The sequence below is a fragment of the Cryptomeria japonica genome, chromosome 11 (assembly GCF_030272615.1).
Source record: "Cryptomeria japonica chromosome 11, Sugi_1.0, whole genome shotgun sequence".
In the NCBI taxonomy this organism is placed as follows: domain Eukaryota; kingdom Viridiplantae; phylum Streptophyta; class Pinopsida; order Cupressales; family Cupressaceae; genus Cryptomeria; species Cryptomeria japonica.
The window spans coordinates 233,740,079-233,755,639 of record NC_081415.1 but is presented as its reverse complement, the minus strand read 5'-3'; the positions used below and the strand labels follow the sequence as shown (position 1 = coordinate 233,755,639).

Sequence of the window (15,561 nt, the reverse complement as noted above, 5' to 3'; positions counted from 1 at the left end):
ATTCATGTTTATAGGGCTAGGGGTGTAGGGCTCAATGTGGTTTTGGGCAATGGGTTCTGCCCTTATGGTGACCTTGGTACCATACCCTGTTCGAAATAGCATATGAGACCAGTCAGAAGACAGGTACCCACCTATCTTAGTTGTGAAATCTCTAGACAAGCAAATGGCAAAGAAGGTAGGAAGGTCTATGATTGATATGTCTTGCAAGACAGTGCAACCAGGGCATGCATGCAAGGTTAAATTCAAATTTTTTACCACCCCTACTGTCTTAATAGAAGTTCCATCTAACTGGACCATCCCTTTGGTCACAGGTTCGTATTCTATGCTAAGAAGATTAGCTACCTTCTTAGGCATAACTGAGCTACTAGCTCCCGAATCTATCATGCAGTTGTGAACCAAGTTGTCTCCTATGATTAAGGAGAGATAGAAAGGGGGAGGCTTGCTGATCTTGCTTGAATCTTCTTCCTCCTTGGGCTGCACCAAGCTGGTGGAGGCTGCCTTTTTGCTGACTGCTGCCTCACCACCTGACTGATTGACATCCTTTAATGCCTCTTTAAGCAAATCCCTTTGAGATGGGATTGAAAGGGCCTCCTACATAGTGACGTTGAGGTTGGCCTTCTTCATTTGATCAACTATGTTGAAAGGAACACCAATTGACTTTAGAGGCCCCTTTGAGGCTACAAGGTGTACTTTTGGTCTTTGGACGACTTGGGCCTCTTCCTTCTTCTTGCTCGCTTGCATGGTACTCTGGCTTGTAGCATGGGCGGCTACATTGGGTGTTGGAGCTTGGGCTGAAGTTGAAGGTGAGGCAGCCTCCATGGCTCTCTTCTTTGACCTTGCATACTGTAGCATAGAATCACCATTTGTTTCGTTCAAACTACAAAAGTCCGCCTCCTGCCAATTGACAAAGGTAGCATCCCCTTGTAAGTGAGCCTGAGTGCTAACACTAGGCTGGTTTGGGTCATATTGCTGGCTAGAAGTGGTTGGCTCATCCTGCACCACTAAGGTTTGGACAAACCCTCCATTTTGGCATGCACCTTGGTTGTGTGTCTGATTGCATGGTTGACACCAATCTTGCTCTTGGGCAAGGTTATTTTGCATTGGAACTATCGCCTTTGAGCTGCTTGCAGTTGTGAGGTTCACACTATTCAACGGCCTGACATTGCTCCATTGGTTTTGCCCTTGGAAGGCTGGCCTATTTTGCTGATAATTCTGACCTTGTGCTTGGTAAGGTCTGCTATACTGAGTTTGTTGCCTTTTTAGTGTTACCAACTCATTTCCAAAACTTTGTAATAGAGCCTTGACCTCATGGAGCTCATTAGAGGATGTCGATGGTGTGGATGGTTGACTTGCAGGTGCCATGGGAATAGGAGCCAAGGTTGGTTGTTGAGTAGGAGCTTCTGGGAAGAGAGGCATTGGAGGCCTTGGAGCTATCTTCCTAGCCTGAATCAAACAATTTTCTGCTCTCATAGCTATGTCGTACGCACCCGGTAGAGAGGCTCCACCCATTGATTGGATCATGACAGCTATATCGCTGTTGAGAGCTCTAAGATAATACAAGAAGGCATGATTTGGAGATGGCTTCACTAGAGCAGGAATTCTATTCCATGTCTTATGGAATCTGAAATTGAAATTTCCTATGGACTCGTGGGGTGCCCTCTTGATTGTAGTCAACTGCTCCACAAGTGATAGGTGATCACTTTTGTGTTCGAAATGATTGCACAATCTCTCCCTCAATTCATCCCAATTGTGGATGGAGCTAGATGACAACCCTCTATACCACTGCAAGGCTTTGCCTTTCAAAGATGTGGCCAAGAGTCTGACAGCAACATCATCCTGAGTAATGTTATGGACAGAGCAGATGTTTGCAATGTCTTGGATGTGCTCAATGGGTGTAGTAGCTATTTCACCAGTGAAGTATGGTATGCTCTTCAACGCAGCCACTGGTATGTCATTCCATTGAGTCAAAATAAGGGGACTCCCCCCATTGAAGGTAACAAAGACTTGATTTCTTGCCATGTGAAACAATGGTTTGTTGATATGGGTGATGGGAGCCCTTGACAACAATGGCCTTGCAAATGGAGGAGTAGAGTGAGACTTGGGAGATTGAGTGTTTACAACTTTGACACCCTTGACTGGTGACAATGAAGATCTACCTCTCCGCCTTCTAGGACCTGCAGATGGAAGCTCTACGAATTGGAACTTGCCTCTTGAAGACGCCCTTGTATGAATTCCGGGCATGAAATCCGCAATTGACCTTGGAAGTTCGGAGGTCCGGAGTTGCGGAGTATGGCCACTTCGGCACCTCGGGAGCTTGGAGGTCCGGAGTGAGGAAATTCGGGAGTTCGGAACTTGGGGGTTCTGGGTGTCCAGGTCTAAGCACTTTGGAACCTGGGGGGTTCCGAGTAAGATGGCTTCACTGACTTCGGAACTTGGGGGTTTCGGGAATCCGGAGTAAGCAGAGCTGTGAACCTTATGTGAACAAGAATTGGTCCTTGAACAGAGTTGCCAAGTGCTTGAAGATGCCTGCCTCTAAAGGTCTGAGATGCCAAGAACAACACTGAATCCTTAGCATGTGAATTGAATGAGGTCCTACTGGGTGTGCCAAAAACTGTTGTCACAAAAGCTTGCACCCTTGCTGAGCTATCAACTCAACAACTTTGTGAAACATGGAAAAGACCCTGAAGTGTGGGACCTTGCGCAAGGGGGTTGAATCTCCGGAGAAGGCCGACTTCCCTCTCTATCTAGGTGCAGGTGTTGAATCAACTCAACACTTCAAAACTAACTCCTAAACCTATCCTAACAATCTGCAGAGGAAAAGGGAAGAGAGAAATTGCTTGAAACAAAGGAAGGTGATGCACCAAGAAGAGATTGTTCCTCTCCCTACCAAAATGACACAAATAATTAACTAAAACACCCTGAAGATGCACAACTTCAGTCGTATGAGTGACCCCAATGCATACATGAAGGTTGGGATTCACTGAATACCAAGAGGGGAGAAGGATTCCCACAAGTCGCACTCAGAAAACCAGTTAACACAACGTATATGGAGAAGAAGCCACAAGACATACACTTATGATGGAGGTAAGAAAGCATACACAGCATACATAAGTTGAAAGTAGGCAAGAATGGTGATTTCAATTGATCATAAGGCCAAAAGCCAATCTTACAGTTGCAGAAATGCAAAAAATAATTACAAGTCTTCAAGAGAAGAGAAAGAGCATAGGAAAGCTCAAGGCAGCAGGGAGAGAACCCTTTACAATGAGGCTTAAAAGCCATTATATAGAAAATGGTCACAAGGGTGATCATGACCCTTGCATGTCAATTTGGAAGTGCAGGGAAGTGCATGCACTTGGCTTGTACATGCAAGCAACCTAGCCATACCCACAAAGGGCAATCCTGAGAAGGTGGATTGAATAACCTTCCAAAGTCAGGCATGACATAAGTCACCAAGCATGGCCCCGTACCTCCCTTGATGGAAATCCTGCCAAAAACATTAAATGCACCCTTGTGGCTCCACAAAAAAAAGTGCATAAGCCACCAAAACTGTCGGAGCATTTAAAGCCTTGAGTGTCAATCACGCCATCCGGAAGTGTTGCAAGCCAGAAGCAAGTTTGGAAGACTTCGAAGTCCGGAGTCACCGTAGTTGGGGAACTAGGAACTTGGGAACCTGGGGGTTTCGGAGTTTCGGGCTAGAAGGACAAGGAACTTGGGAACCTGGGGGTTCTGGAGTTCCAAGGTAGAAGGACAAGGAAGTTGGGAACCTGGGGGTTTCGGAGTTCCGGACTAGAAGGACAAGGAACTTGGGAACCTGGGGGTTCGGAGTTCCAGGGTAGAAGGACAAGGAACTTGGGAACCTGAGGGTTCCGGAGTTCCGGAGTTCTGGGGTAGAAGGACAAGGAACTTGGGAACCTGGGGGTTTCGGATTTTCGGGGTAGAAGGACAAGGAACTTGGGAACCTGGGGGTTCCGGAGTAGGAAAACAGAAGAAAAGGTAGGGGAAGGAAGGGAACTTCAGAAACCTGGAGTTTCGGAGCATGAAAGAAAGAGGCTAAGGCAAAGAAACTCCGAACCTCGGGGTTTCGGAGTTCCAGAGAAGAGAAAGAGAGGGCCAAGGAACTTCCGACAAGGCAGCACTTCAAACCATGATTTCACTGCTTTTCTCCGTGATCAATTGGGCAGCGCTGGTCCATGGAACATATCTTTGATCGGTTCTCACTGATGGACCAAGGGTGTCATAAAATGACAACAGGTACCTTATCTTCTCTTGAACAAAGTTTCCCCGAATGCTGAAGATTTCGCCTAAGGATCAATCGAGGCAACTCCAAGGTTCTGGTATGTAGGTTCTCTACGTGTGGATAAGCATCACTGTTCGTTGCGTTTGCTGTGTCATCAAGGGGCCTTACCTACTTTCTATGAAAGCTGGTTCTGCCAACTACTTAACCAATGAGGAACTGGATTTTTCTAATACTAACCAATATTTCAAAAAGAGGACAAAAGACAAGGGATTAGAGAGGGCTATGCTAAACTAACCCTATGAATGATTAAATGGAGAGCAATCTTAGTGAAACTCTATCAATCTCAGTATTGCCATAGAACAACAACTCTACTAGAATTGGTGCGATCTTCTAAGGGAATTCAAAGATTTTCAAATCATTCATGAACATAGATACTATCAATAGGATACATATCAATATTCAAGTAATGATTGAACCCTAAACAATTTCAATATCTCCAGTTGACCACACAGGGCACACTTACAATCAGTAAGAGGCTAGTGGTTTGGACTATGAGCTTCACTAAAAGATCAAGCACAACATTTATCACTCAATCTAACTCTAACATCTAAATACTATCTTCAATAAAAGTGATTCAAGAAGATAAACAACCATGTAAGAAGCCACAAAGATTGCAATAAAACATCATAACTACAATGTTTCATTAATCTCATAGCAAAATATAACAACAATTGCTCAACTTTCTCTCTTCACCAAATTTGTAATCTCTATGAATAACCACTACTTTTCTTCTGCTAATAATATTCTTCTTAACCTTACAAATGAAATGAGTGAGAGCTTATATAGCATTCTCAAATACAATGAATGGCCCAGATTTAAAGAAGATCAAGGGCTGAGATTTTGACACCTAAACCCTAATTAGGGTTTGTTACAAAAATAACCCTATTTAGATAAGCATTATCATAACATAGCCAATAGAAATTGGTAGGAATAGCGAGGAAGCATCCTCCAATAAGGATTGAATCGCCACATCATTTCATAACAACTTTTCATCTAGAATTTTGTTCCCTTTTCCTTGTTCCTTTCTGGCATATTCAATGAATTTGGATGTAATCCCTTCAATCTTTGCAATGGGAATCTCAGGTAGGTTCTTCATTCGTTCCTCCAAGTGAAGGACCTCATCAAAGGCTGCAAGAAGAGTCATCTCCCATCCGTGCTCCAGCTCTTTTGTTTTCTCAATCAGGAACATAGTAGTATACATCTGATCTCGCTGCCTGCAAGGGTGAGACTACTGGATCCTGTCGCCCTAATGGCTCATTAAGCTGGCTAAAATAATGCCTCCAAGCATTAATCTCCTTTTCCAACCTTTTATTCTTTTCTATCTCTTCTTTTAGCTTATCGTTGACTGCCCTCACTAAATCAGTCACATCTTCCATGGCTTGCTCGGAGTTAAGTGGACCAAGATCAAATGTCTCCAAATCATATTCTTCTGCCATTATCTCATCATCATACTTGTCCACCGCTGGTGTAGCTATCTATATCTTTCTAGAGCCTATATCATCTCTGATCACCTTAGATATCTTTGTAGCTTTCTTCTTTTCAATCCCCTCTTGAGACTTGCTTAGAAGACTTTCCAAATCGAATACTTGCTCCTCTTCTTCAACTACAACTTACCTTGTAAGCCTCTCTCTAAGCCAATCTGGAATGGAAGATTTCCTTCTTTTACTTGCATTTCCTCAGGCAATGGCCGCTTGCCTCTAAAAGGAGATGTCGCTTCATCATCATTTCTTTCTTCTTGCTGATCATTATCACAAACTTGGAGAGGAAGAGACTCACTTGATGATTGTCGAAGTGTCCTTCCTTTGTCTTGTTTATCATTTTGTATTGTGGACTCCATAGATTCATCTATCTCATATTCTTTCTCTCTTCGATCCTCATCTTGACCTATCTCCTTTTCATGTCTAGAAGAAGCGCTAGAGGGATGATCAATATTCACCTTTTGTGTTTTCTTGGATGATTCTTTCTTTTCAGGTCCCTCCTTTCTCTTCGACCCCTTAGAATGAGAAGTGTTTTCACTTGCACTCGCCTCTCCTTCTTCCATTCTTGTTTCCAAGCTGAATGTCATAGCTATGTTTTGTTCCTTCAACTTTTGATGCTGGACATCTACCCATCTGTGAGTACAACTCAAGACTAGATCCATCAATGCTCTCAAGTCCACGACCTCTTGTTCATCCCAATCGATCTTCACTTCTTTGTCTTCTTTCTCATAGGAAGATTGAAGATATCTGCCACTGTCCTGTGCCTGATCTGCTACTCTATAGATCTTACATTTCCTAATGAGATCGAGGGATAATCGAGAGTGCATCTTTCTTTTTACCTCTACATCATCCTAAACATTCATCCAAAAGTCTTCTACTTGAAATAGATGCTTGTACTTTTTCCGAGTAGTTTCTTCCACATGACCATGAGGATCAAAATTATCTCTCGAAGCAAAAGATGTGAATGAATAGAGAGATAGTTCCCTTTCTGCATCTTCAGCTGCTTGAAAGTTAGAACAAAGTTCAATTGAATTTCCAAGTGAAATAGGTATAGGGATACCATTCCCATGCTTATGTTTTGATGCCTTAGCACAAGCTGCCAATTGTCTAGTCACTTCAAGTAGTACTACTCTATCTGTAGGATACTTTGGCAACATATAAGGAGGTTAGGGACATCCATGAATTCTGATGTAGGTGATTTAGGAAATTGAATGAACTACGCACCATGTTTCTTCACAAGCTCTTGTGCTTCTAGAGACAGTCGTTGGTGAATTCCTCCTTGTAGTGTCTTGGTGATATGCATTGTGAAAGTATCGTTGACTAGCTTGTAGTAATTCTTAGGTGGATGATGCAATTGGGAATAAGAATCACATACTCTTATCTCTCTGGGCCCTCTCCCAGCAATGCCTCTGTGTGGTAGTCCTGCATACTCGTAACATCTGGCTAGAGAATATATAACATATGAGCTCATGTGGAATGACTTAGCAGGGACTAACCTCCTCAACTGCACATCTAGGTTGTTACTGATAATCCTGGCCCAATTGAACATCCCCTTCCCTTGAACGATCACTTGTATAAAGAAGAACATCCACTTGTTGAAAAAGAAGGCTTGAGAGGCACCTACAATTCGATTAAGCATGGTTATCAAGTCTCTGAATTTTTCTTGGAAATCAATTTTGTGAGTTGTATTGGGTATCTTATTTAGGCGAGGCCTACTCTTGAGCAACCAATTCTTATTGACGAAATTCAGACAAGTATCAGGATCATCTTCGTAGATAGACTTGGCTCCTTCTAGGCTCTTGTAGATCATATCCCTCTGCTCTGTAAGATGAAAAGCTTCACTTATAGCTCCCTCTGAGAGATAGGCGAGGATAATCCCATCCTTGGCCACAATTGTCCTTGAATGTGAATCATAGTGCCTGGCACATTCGATCATTAGCTCATGACATCTGACTGCAGGAGGGAAACCCGCCGCCTTGATTATTCCACTCTCAATTATCTTCTTGGCTATGATATGAGTGATGGCTTGCTGATGTAAGGTGCTTCTCGAAACTTCTTCACATTGAAGTTTCTTAAGTTTGTGTCTCCGACATTGCTCCACTTGGACGTGATCCTCGTCTCCAAGTCGTCACTCCTTTGATCTTCCTTAATGAGGGCTTGCCGAGTAGAGAATCCGCTTGCTTTGGGGTTTGCCATCTATCACCTATATAGATACCTTAAGTTAGGGTTTTAAAGGGATAGGTCACAAAGATGATTGATTCAAGGCTAAAAAATAAGCAGCTATGCCTATATTATGAACTTCAATTTGAAAATCAAAAGAATAAACTTTAAAGTTATAAATTTTCAAATTGATTTTACACATGAATCTATCTAAATCATGAAAACCTAACCTTACAAAAATGATTGACATTGAACTAAATCAGATCTTCATTAAAACTCCTTAAATAAATCAGATTGCACATACCTTAACCTTGATTTTAAAGATAGCAACCTGAAAAGATGGATAAATAGTGAGTGGCTGCTGAATTCACCTCCCTTCCCAGCGATGTTTTCACAAGATAGCTGTCTTAGACCTGCATCTTAAACATGTTAGAGCATTCTCTTAATTCACCCTCTTAAATCTGAATTTTATACCCATTGTTCCTTGAATTCGTACATTTGGAGAATTAGGTGTAGGTTTGAAGATTATTAAATTTGCCTTGACCTGCCCTATGAAGCTCTGAAATTCGCCTACAAATCAGCTGCTAAAATTCGGCTCATGAAGATTATAAGCTTCCTTCTTAGGGTCTGCAATGAAATCTGCTGATGAAGTTTCGCCTCTCAAGTCTGCTTTTTTAAATTCGCTCTAAGGAAGAATTCGCTTGAATGAATGATGAGTGATCAAGGATCAACTCTCCTTTATAGGTGTCTTCACCTCTCCCTTGAAAAGCCGACTTTGTTATACAAAGAGAAAAGTATTACACCTTCTCCAAGCTGGCCGACTTTGTTCTAAAATTTGAAAATTGTTTTGGCGCCAAAGGTGCATATTTGAAATTTTGAACCTAGCAAGTGTTTAATTTAGGTGAATTTGCTTCCTTAATTGCTCGAAATAAGGTTTGATTAGTGATTTGAGCGAGGAATGAAGTGCTTTGAAGAAATTTGCTCTTGTACCTTTGAAAGGGACAAGAGCGAACTAGGGGTATGAGGCTTGGACAAGCATTAAACACTTTAACATCACCTTCATCCACGTTGTTCTATCCTTGAGACTTGCTAGGAAGGCATCTTGGAGGTCTCCTTGCGCAAATTTTGGTGCTCAAAGGCAACTACAAGCAAACTCGTTTGTCTATCCTTGGAAAGTACATGCCTCCAATGCAATTCGCTCCTGTACCCTTGAGAGGTACATGAGCGAACTTTTCCTATGCTCAATTCATTTTCCATTTCCTTCATTTAGCCTTAGATTTGTCTTTAATTTTGTTCAAAATGATATTCTTTCAATGCTTTAGGCGAAGTATGAAGTCTTTCCAAGAAGTTCGCTTTGGTACCCTTGGAAGGACAGGACCTATTGAGAGAATTTCACTCTGGACCCTTTGAAAGGGTCAGGAGCGAAATAGTTATTTGCACTCAACCTCTCATCATTTCCTTCAACTTTGCTCCTAGGCTTGGCTTTTGGGTCCTCCCTCCATCTCAATCAAGCCCATCTGCCCTCAAAGTGATGTCCACTAAATGCTTTTGGTGAGAAATTAGGCCATTTTAAGGATTTCGATCTGGACCCTTTGGAAGGGTCAGGAGCAAAATAGCTATTTTAGACTCAAATCCTTCACTTTCTCACCCTTTTCTTTACTTCAATTGCTTCCAAGGCATGATAACGTCCTAGTTGAGGTTTCAAGGCATGAAATTAGTCCACTTTTGAAGCAAAAGGGAGGGTCTTAGGAAAATTCGCTCTAGACCCTTTGGAAGGGTCAAGAGCGATTTTTGTCTTTTAGTCTCAAATTCATCATTTCCTTTGCTTCAAATCACTTCTCAAGGCAAGTATACATCAATATTCTCTCAACCATGCCTTAGGAACCAAGATTTCGACCCCAAACAAGGAGCAAATAGAGGTTTAGGAAATTTCGCTCTGGACCCTTTGGAAGGGTCAGGAGTGAAATTCTTCCTTTGACACCATTCATCTTCCATTCACCATTATTTTGCCTTGAACTTAACTTATCAAACCTCCTCTTATCATGATCAAGTCAATTCACCATCGATTTAGCTTAAAACAAGGTCCTTTTAGTGCATTAGGTGAAATAGGGAGTCCTCCTAGGAATTTCGCTCCGAACCCTTTGGAAGGGTCAGGAGCGAAATTGCTATTTTGCTCAATTCTTCCTTCATAGAACTTTATTTCTCATCCTTACCTTATCAAGATCAAGTCATTTGCCTTCAAAATGCTTAGGAATGAATTAGTTCAAAAGTTTAAGCAAGGTACAAGGCTTTTTTGAATAAATTCGCTTTGGATCCTTTGGAAGGGTCAGGAGCGAATTTGCTCCCTTAGGCTCAAATTTCTCATTTTGGCCTCATTTTCAACCCTTTTCTCATCAAAACAAGTCTTTTAAATCTTTCTTTCACCTTAATCAAGTCAATTTGCTTCTATTATTGCTCAAAATGAGATTAGTTCAATGGCTTAGGTGAGGAATGAAGTCCTTTTAAGAATTTCGCTTTGGACCCTTTGAGAGGGTCAGGAGTGAAATTGCTCCTATAGCTCAATTCCTCATGTTTTGTCCTTCAAAGCTTGTTTTAATTCATTCACAATGCATGGATGGGTCATTCTTCCTTCAATTGGGGCCTGGAGGCAAGGGTTATAGTCCAAGTTAGGACCAAGAGAGGTTCTTAGGAGAATTCGCTCTGAACCCTTTGGAAGGGTCAGGAGTGAAATTTCTTCTCTAAGCTCAAATTTCAAACTTCTCCATGATCCAAGTGCATGCAATTTGCTTCCAAGGCACTTTTCAAGGCATCAATACATTAATACTCTTCCAATCGCTATGGGGTAAGGTTTATAGTCTAAACTTAGGGATAAAGGAGGATTTTTAAGGAATTCGCTCCTGTCCCTTTGGAAGGGTTAGGAGCGAATTTGGCTTTAGGGCTCAAATTCCTCTCATTTTCCTTGCTCTATCATGTTCTAATTTACTTCCAAGGCACACACAAATCAACTTCTCTTCCAATTACACCATAGGAACAAAGATCTCAGTCCAAGCTAGGAGCAAATAGGTGATTCCAAGGAATTCGCTCCTGTCCCTTTAAGTTTAGACTTAGCCACAGGTGCCTCCAAAAGATAAATAGCTCCATCCTTTGTTAGTTTGAAGCCAAGAACAAAGAACTTCATCAAACTAAGGGAAAAAGCTTTAACTCCCTTCACTCTCTCCTTCAGGATTGCACTTGATCTTTACTTCATCTTGTCAACTCAAACTTCACAGGAGACCCTTGACAAAACCCTAGCCTAGCAACTTCACAACTTGACAAATATCCTTGGCTCATCTGGACCTAAACTTTCAAGACTTCCTTTACAAAAAATATATTCTTCAACTTTCTAACGCAAGGTCCTGCTAAAATTCACATCAGGATTCTAGGCATAGAACAATGACTCCCCCATTCTTAGGCCAGACTTGGCCCTAAAAGGAACCCTAGGCAAGCTCTACGGAGGAAACCCTAACTTACCCAACCTAGGCCATCACTAACTCACTCAAAACACTAAACAAGCAGAGAAAAGCGAAGCAAAGAGAAAGCAAGACCCAAAAAAGAGAGGGGGTCCCCATTTTGATGGGGCGATGTGTGAGATGGTCACAACAGGTCCATAAACTCTAAGATTATTCTATATCCAATATTGCTGGAAACATTTTAGGATTAATTTATTTGGACCTGACAATTATAATGAGACATGCACAAATATCTGTTGAAGAAATTTAATAAATGATAATAGAATATTGTGCAATATAGTGTGCTCATGCAAGTGAAGTAAACTACACTTTTAGGAGTGACCACTGCTTGATGCATTATTGTTCACATCAAGTCACAAATGAATTTATTTTAGGGCTTGCATTAGACATGGGAATCCCATTTTTAATTTTCATTACTTAAGGACATAATAAATTATTGATCCAAAGCCTATACCATTAGAATGTCTTTTATAGAATTTCACACCTAAAATTGGTGAAATAAGATTTTAGGATTATCTAGACTCCAAAGATTTTAACATAATCAAATGAAAATTCAAGGCAAAAGCATCATATTGAAACAAGGTTGGAAATGCATCATGTTTTATATTTGTAATGCAAGTGATGTAAACTACAGTTCGTGGAGTGACCACTGCTTGACACAATATTGCTCACATCAAGTCATGAATGACTTTATTTTGGGGTTTGCATTGGAAATGAGGACCCCTTTTTTATTTTTACCCTATACCTTTAGAATGTCTTTTTAGAATTTCACACCTGAAATTACTGAAATAAGATTTTGGGATTTGTCTAGACTCCAGAGATTTTAAAATGATCAAATGAAAATTCTAGTCAAAAGTATCATATTGAAACAAGGTTGGAAGTGTATTATGTTTTATATTTTCCTAAAATTTGGGCTATCATTGTCTTCTGAACAAACTTCTAGTCTATCAATGCCCATTCACATTCTAGTCATTTTGATAGGTTGTGGAATTTTCAGAAAGTTGGTTAAAAAAATAATTTAGTAATTTTAGGTACTGAATTTGTTAGTGATTATTTACTTAAAAGGATTAGCTATATTCTTGATTTGTCTGTGCTTTGCAGCATATTGGCAAGTATTTGAAACAAACTGCCAAGGCTTTGGAAGAGCAAGTTGCCAGGGAGGCAAGATTTTATGGTGCATTAATGAGGTAGTTGATTACACTAAGGATTTTTCAAGAATGTGAAATATTCTATTGTTTATTTTTCTCATGTGAACTTATTATTTAAACTTTGAGATTATTGCTGATGAGTTGTTTACACCAAACTCTTCAATTTTCTGCAACTTTTAGATTGCAGCGTAATTGGAAAGTCAAACGACAACGGGTCATTTCTGCTGGGCCAGGTGGAAACGCAGGGTTCACCATTGACTTATCTGATAACAATTCAACAGATTTTATGCTAGGACTATCTACATCTTCACTAGCCACTGTACATATTGATCAAGACCAATCTGGCATGCTGGCTGTGCACCTCCCAGGGCGATCAAGTCATACACTTCATGTTGGATTTCCCAGTGGTCAATCAGGTCACAGATTATGGGAGCATACTAAAAAGAAAATCTCTTCTGATCCTTATAGTAAAGATTCACAACAGGAATCAGGAGCTGTAAGGCAGGAGTCTGAGAAAAGATCACCGAAGGGCATTAGTAAAAGTGTGGATGAAGGCGTTAAAGAGGCTCAGTCTGTCCTTAGAGAGATCCAGTGTGCAATATTTGATGAGCAGGTGATTAATACTTAAGTTTTGCACCTGCTACATTGTGTATGGATCTTGTGATAGTACATGGCTAACATTCAAATTTTGTTTAAATGGTGCTTGCATTTGGAATCTTAATTCACTAGATTGACTTAATGTTGCAGGTGTTTGATTTGGTAATTCAGGAGGCTTTGCACCCTTCACCTGGTGTGAAGGTAATTGGTATTCGTGAAAATTTTCTCCAGCTGAACTTGGGTCCAGAAGTGGCTCTAAACATTCATCTTTTACCTTCCTCTTCAAGCCAAGAGGTTCTACAGGATAACGAGCATTCTGAGGATGCAGATGTTGAGATGATAGATGGAGATTTGGAGTGGCATGTAGATGGTGCCACACATGAGGAAGAAAAGGGAATTGTGACAAAGGAGGATGCAGTAAATATTCCTGAGCTCCTTACTTCGGTCAGAAGACTTCCAAATCCACTCAGCTCTGAAGTGTTCTTGCAACAGATTTTTCATCAAAATGTTTTGGTAGGAACAAACAGTCAGAGTTCTAGTTCTGCTAGGCTTCGCTTTCCCCTTAAAAGTGAAGGAAGCATAAAAGGAAGAGAGACTGTGACAACACCTGGATTAGTTGGAGGTAGAGAGGTTGATACACCTGGGCTTCTGAGGCATTACTGTATGGCACTGAGCCACAGGATCTACTGTTACAAAGTTATATCTGAGCTGGAAAATCTGGTTTGTGAAATTAATTTTGGTCAATGGTTCAAGTAAATATATTATTCAGAATAGGGATTTAATAATTTGGTGGGTAGTAATAATTTGTTCCCCTAACATTCATGTGAAGCTGAATATTTTTTTGCTTATTATTTTATTTACTTTCTTGTGCAGGTTCAAGTTCCGTACCTGCATCTATTTACTCACCCTACTTGGCAGTCTCGAATATCTGCTTGGTTGCTTTACCTTGATATTCCTCAGATGGTCACACATGGAGGGCAAGCCAAGGTTTCAGATTGGAGTGTCACAAAACAAAAATTAAGAGCACAGTTCATTTGTAAGATAGTTGTGCATGATGAGTCCCTCACAATTGAAGGGGAAGGGACACCGAATGTTGGTTGTCTTTTTAAGGGCAGCCCTACTGGAATGTGTTCAATTAGTGAATATAACTGTGGATTGTCAGATCTCGCATCAGTTTTGTTGCAGCAGGTAATAATTTGATCTCTTGTGCATTTCTTATTTTTGAAGTTATGCAGATACTGTTGAGAACTAAATTTCATTTGTTTAACTTTGTATCATTTAAACTTAATTTTATGTGTATTTCCCACTATTAATCTTGCAACATTGATTTTGAATATGGCATGACATGTAGTAGTGCTCCTTTGTTTTATGAAGTCCAGTTCATGATGCTTCACATAATTATCCAATCGGCCCCTTTATGGGAAATCATTAGGCTATTTTTTGGTGGTTTTGTTGATGAGGGTAACAAATTGACTAGTACATCTAGTGCTGTTATGGTTCTGAATTTCATGTTTCATGTAATCAGAATCTTAGTCATGCTTGTTTTTCTTGTACACTTTATTATTCCTACCTTGTAAAAGCAAATATGATCATTTTGCATTGCAGTAAAGTAACATCTTTCAACAAATCTTTTCATCTTGAAGGAAGCACACATAATGCAAAATATGTTAAGTTATCAAATTTATTATTTATGATGATTGTTTAGTTCCTTTGAGGGTTACTGAGTTTATAGTGATTTCCATGATTCCAAATTCAAATTCAAAACTTGTAAGTTGCTTCATTTTAGGTTTGACCTTAATTGCTCTGTGATTTAACCAGTCACTATGACGTTGGATTGAGGGGTAGGGACACCATCCTTGTAGCTCTATCCACATTTCTGACAATTTTATTTAAATATGATATAGCTATATCATTATTTTGTATGCTCCCATAACCTATTTCAAAATGGTGTACTTGTCTCTGTTCCACTCTGCATATCCCATTATTCCTAGTGACCATGATAGGTGTTGGCAAATGTTTTCTTAAGTTGAATGCTTATAGACGTTGTTTGTGACTGATTTTATTATCAATTTCGCTTACTATCATAAGCAATTAAATGAGGCAGTCTGTGTGAGGTGCAACGATGTAACGACCACCCCTAATTTTTTTCTTTTGGGCTTTTTGACAATATAAATTTGGTAACATTGAACGCACCGCTGTCATAAAGTCTGATATAGAAATTCATGCATTCATTCTTCTGCTGTTACAAAATCCTGATGGATTATCATTGAAAAAGATGTCAATACATTAAATAGTCGCATATGAATCATCCATGTGAAAATGCCTCAAAAACTGGCAACATAGCTGATTGTTGTGGGTCTGAAATAGAATAA

General features: G+C 40.3%; 1 protein-coding gene across 1 annotated transcript in view; it reads left to right on the top strand.

Annotated features, from left to right (window-relative positions):
* The window catches only part of LOC131063960 (mediator of RNA polymerase II transcription subunit 17), an 87,013-nt gene that overhangs the window by 57,718 nt on the left and 13,734 nt on the right, over positions 1–15,561 (top strand). The window contains exons 5-8 of the mRNA XM_057997965.2: positions 12,546–12,631; positions 12,773–13,205; positions 13,340–13,909; positions 14,063–14,377. Of these exons, the coding sequence (XP_057853948.2) occupies positions 12,546–12,631; positions 12,773–13,205; positions 13,340–13,909; positions 14,063–14,377 (1,404 nt within the window). The remainder of the gene's footprint in view (positions 1–12,545; positions 12,632–12,772; positions 13,206–13,339; positions 13,910–14,062; positions 14,378–15,561) is intronic.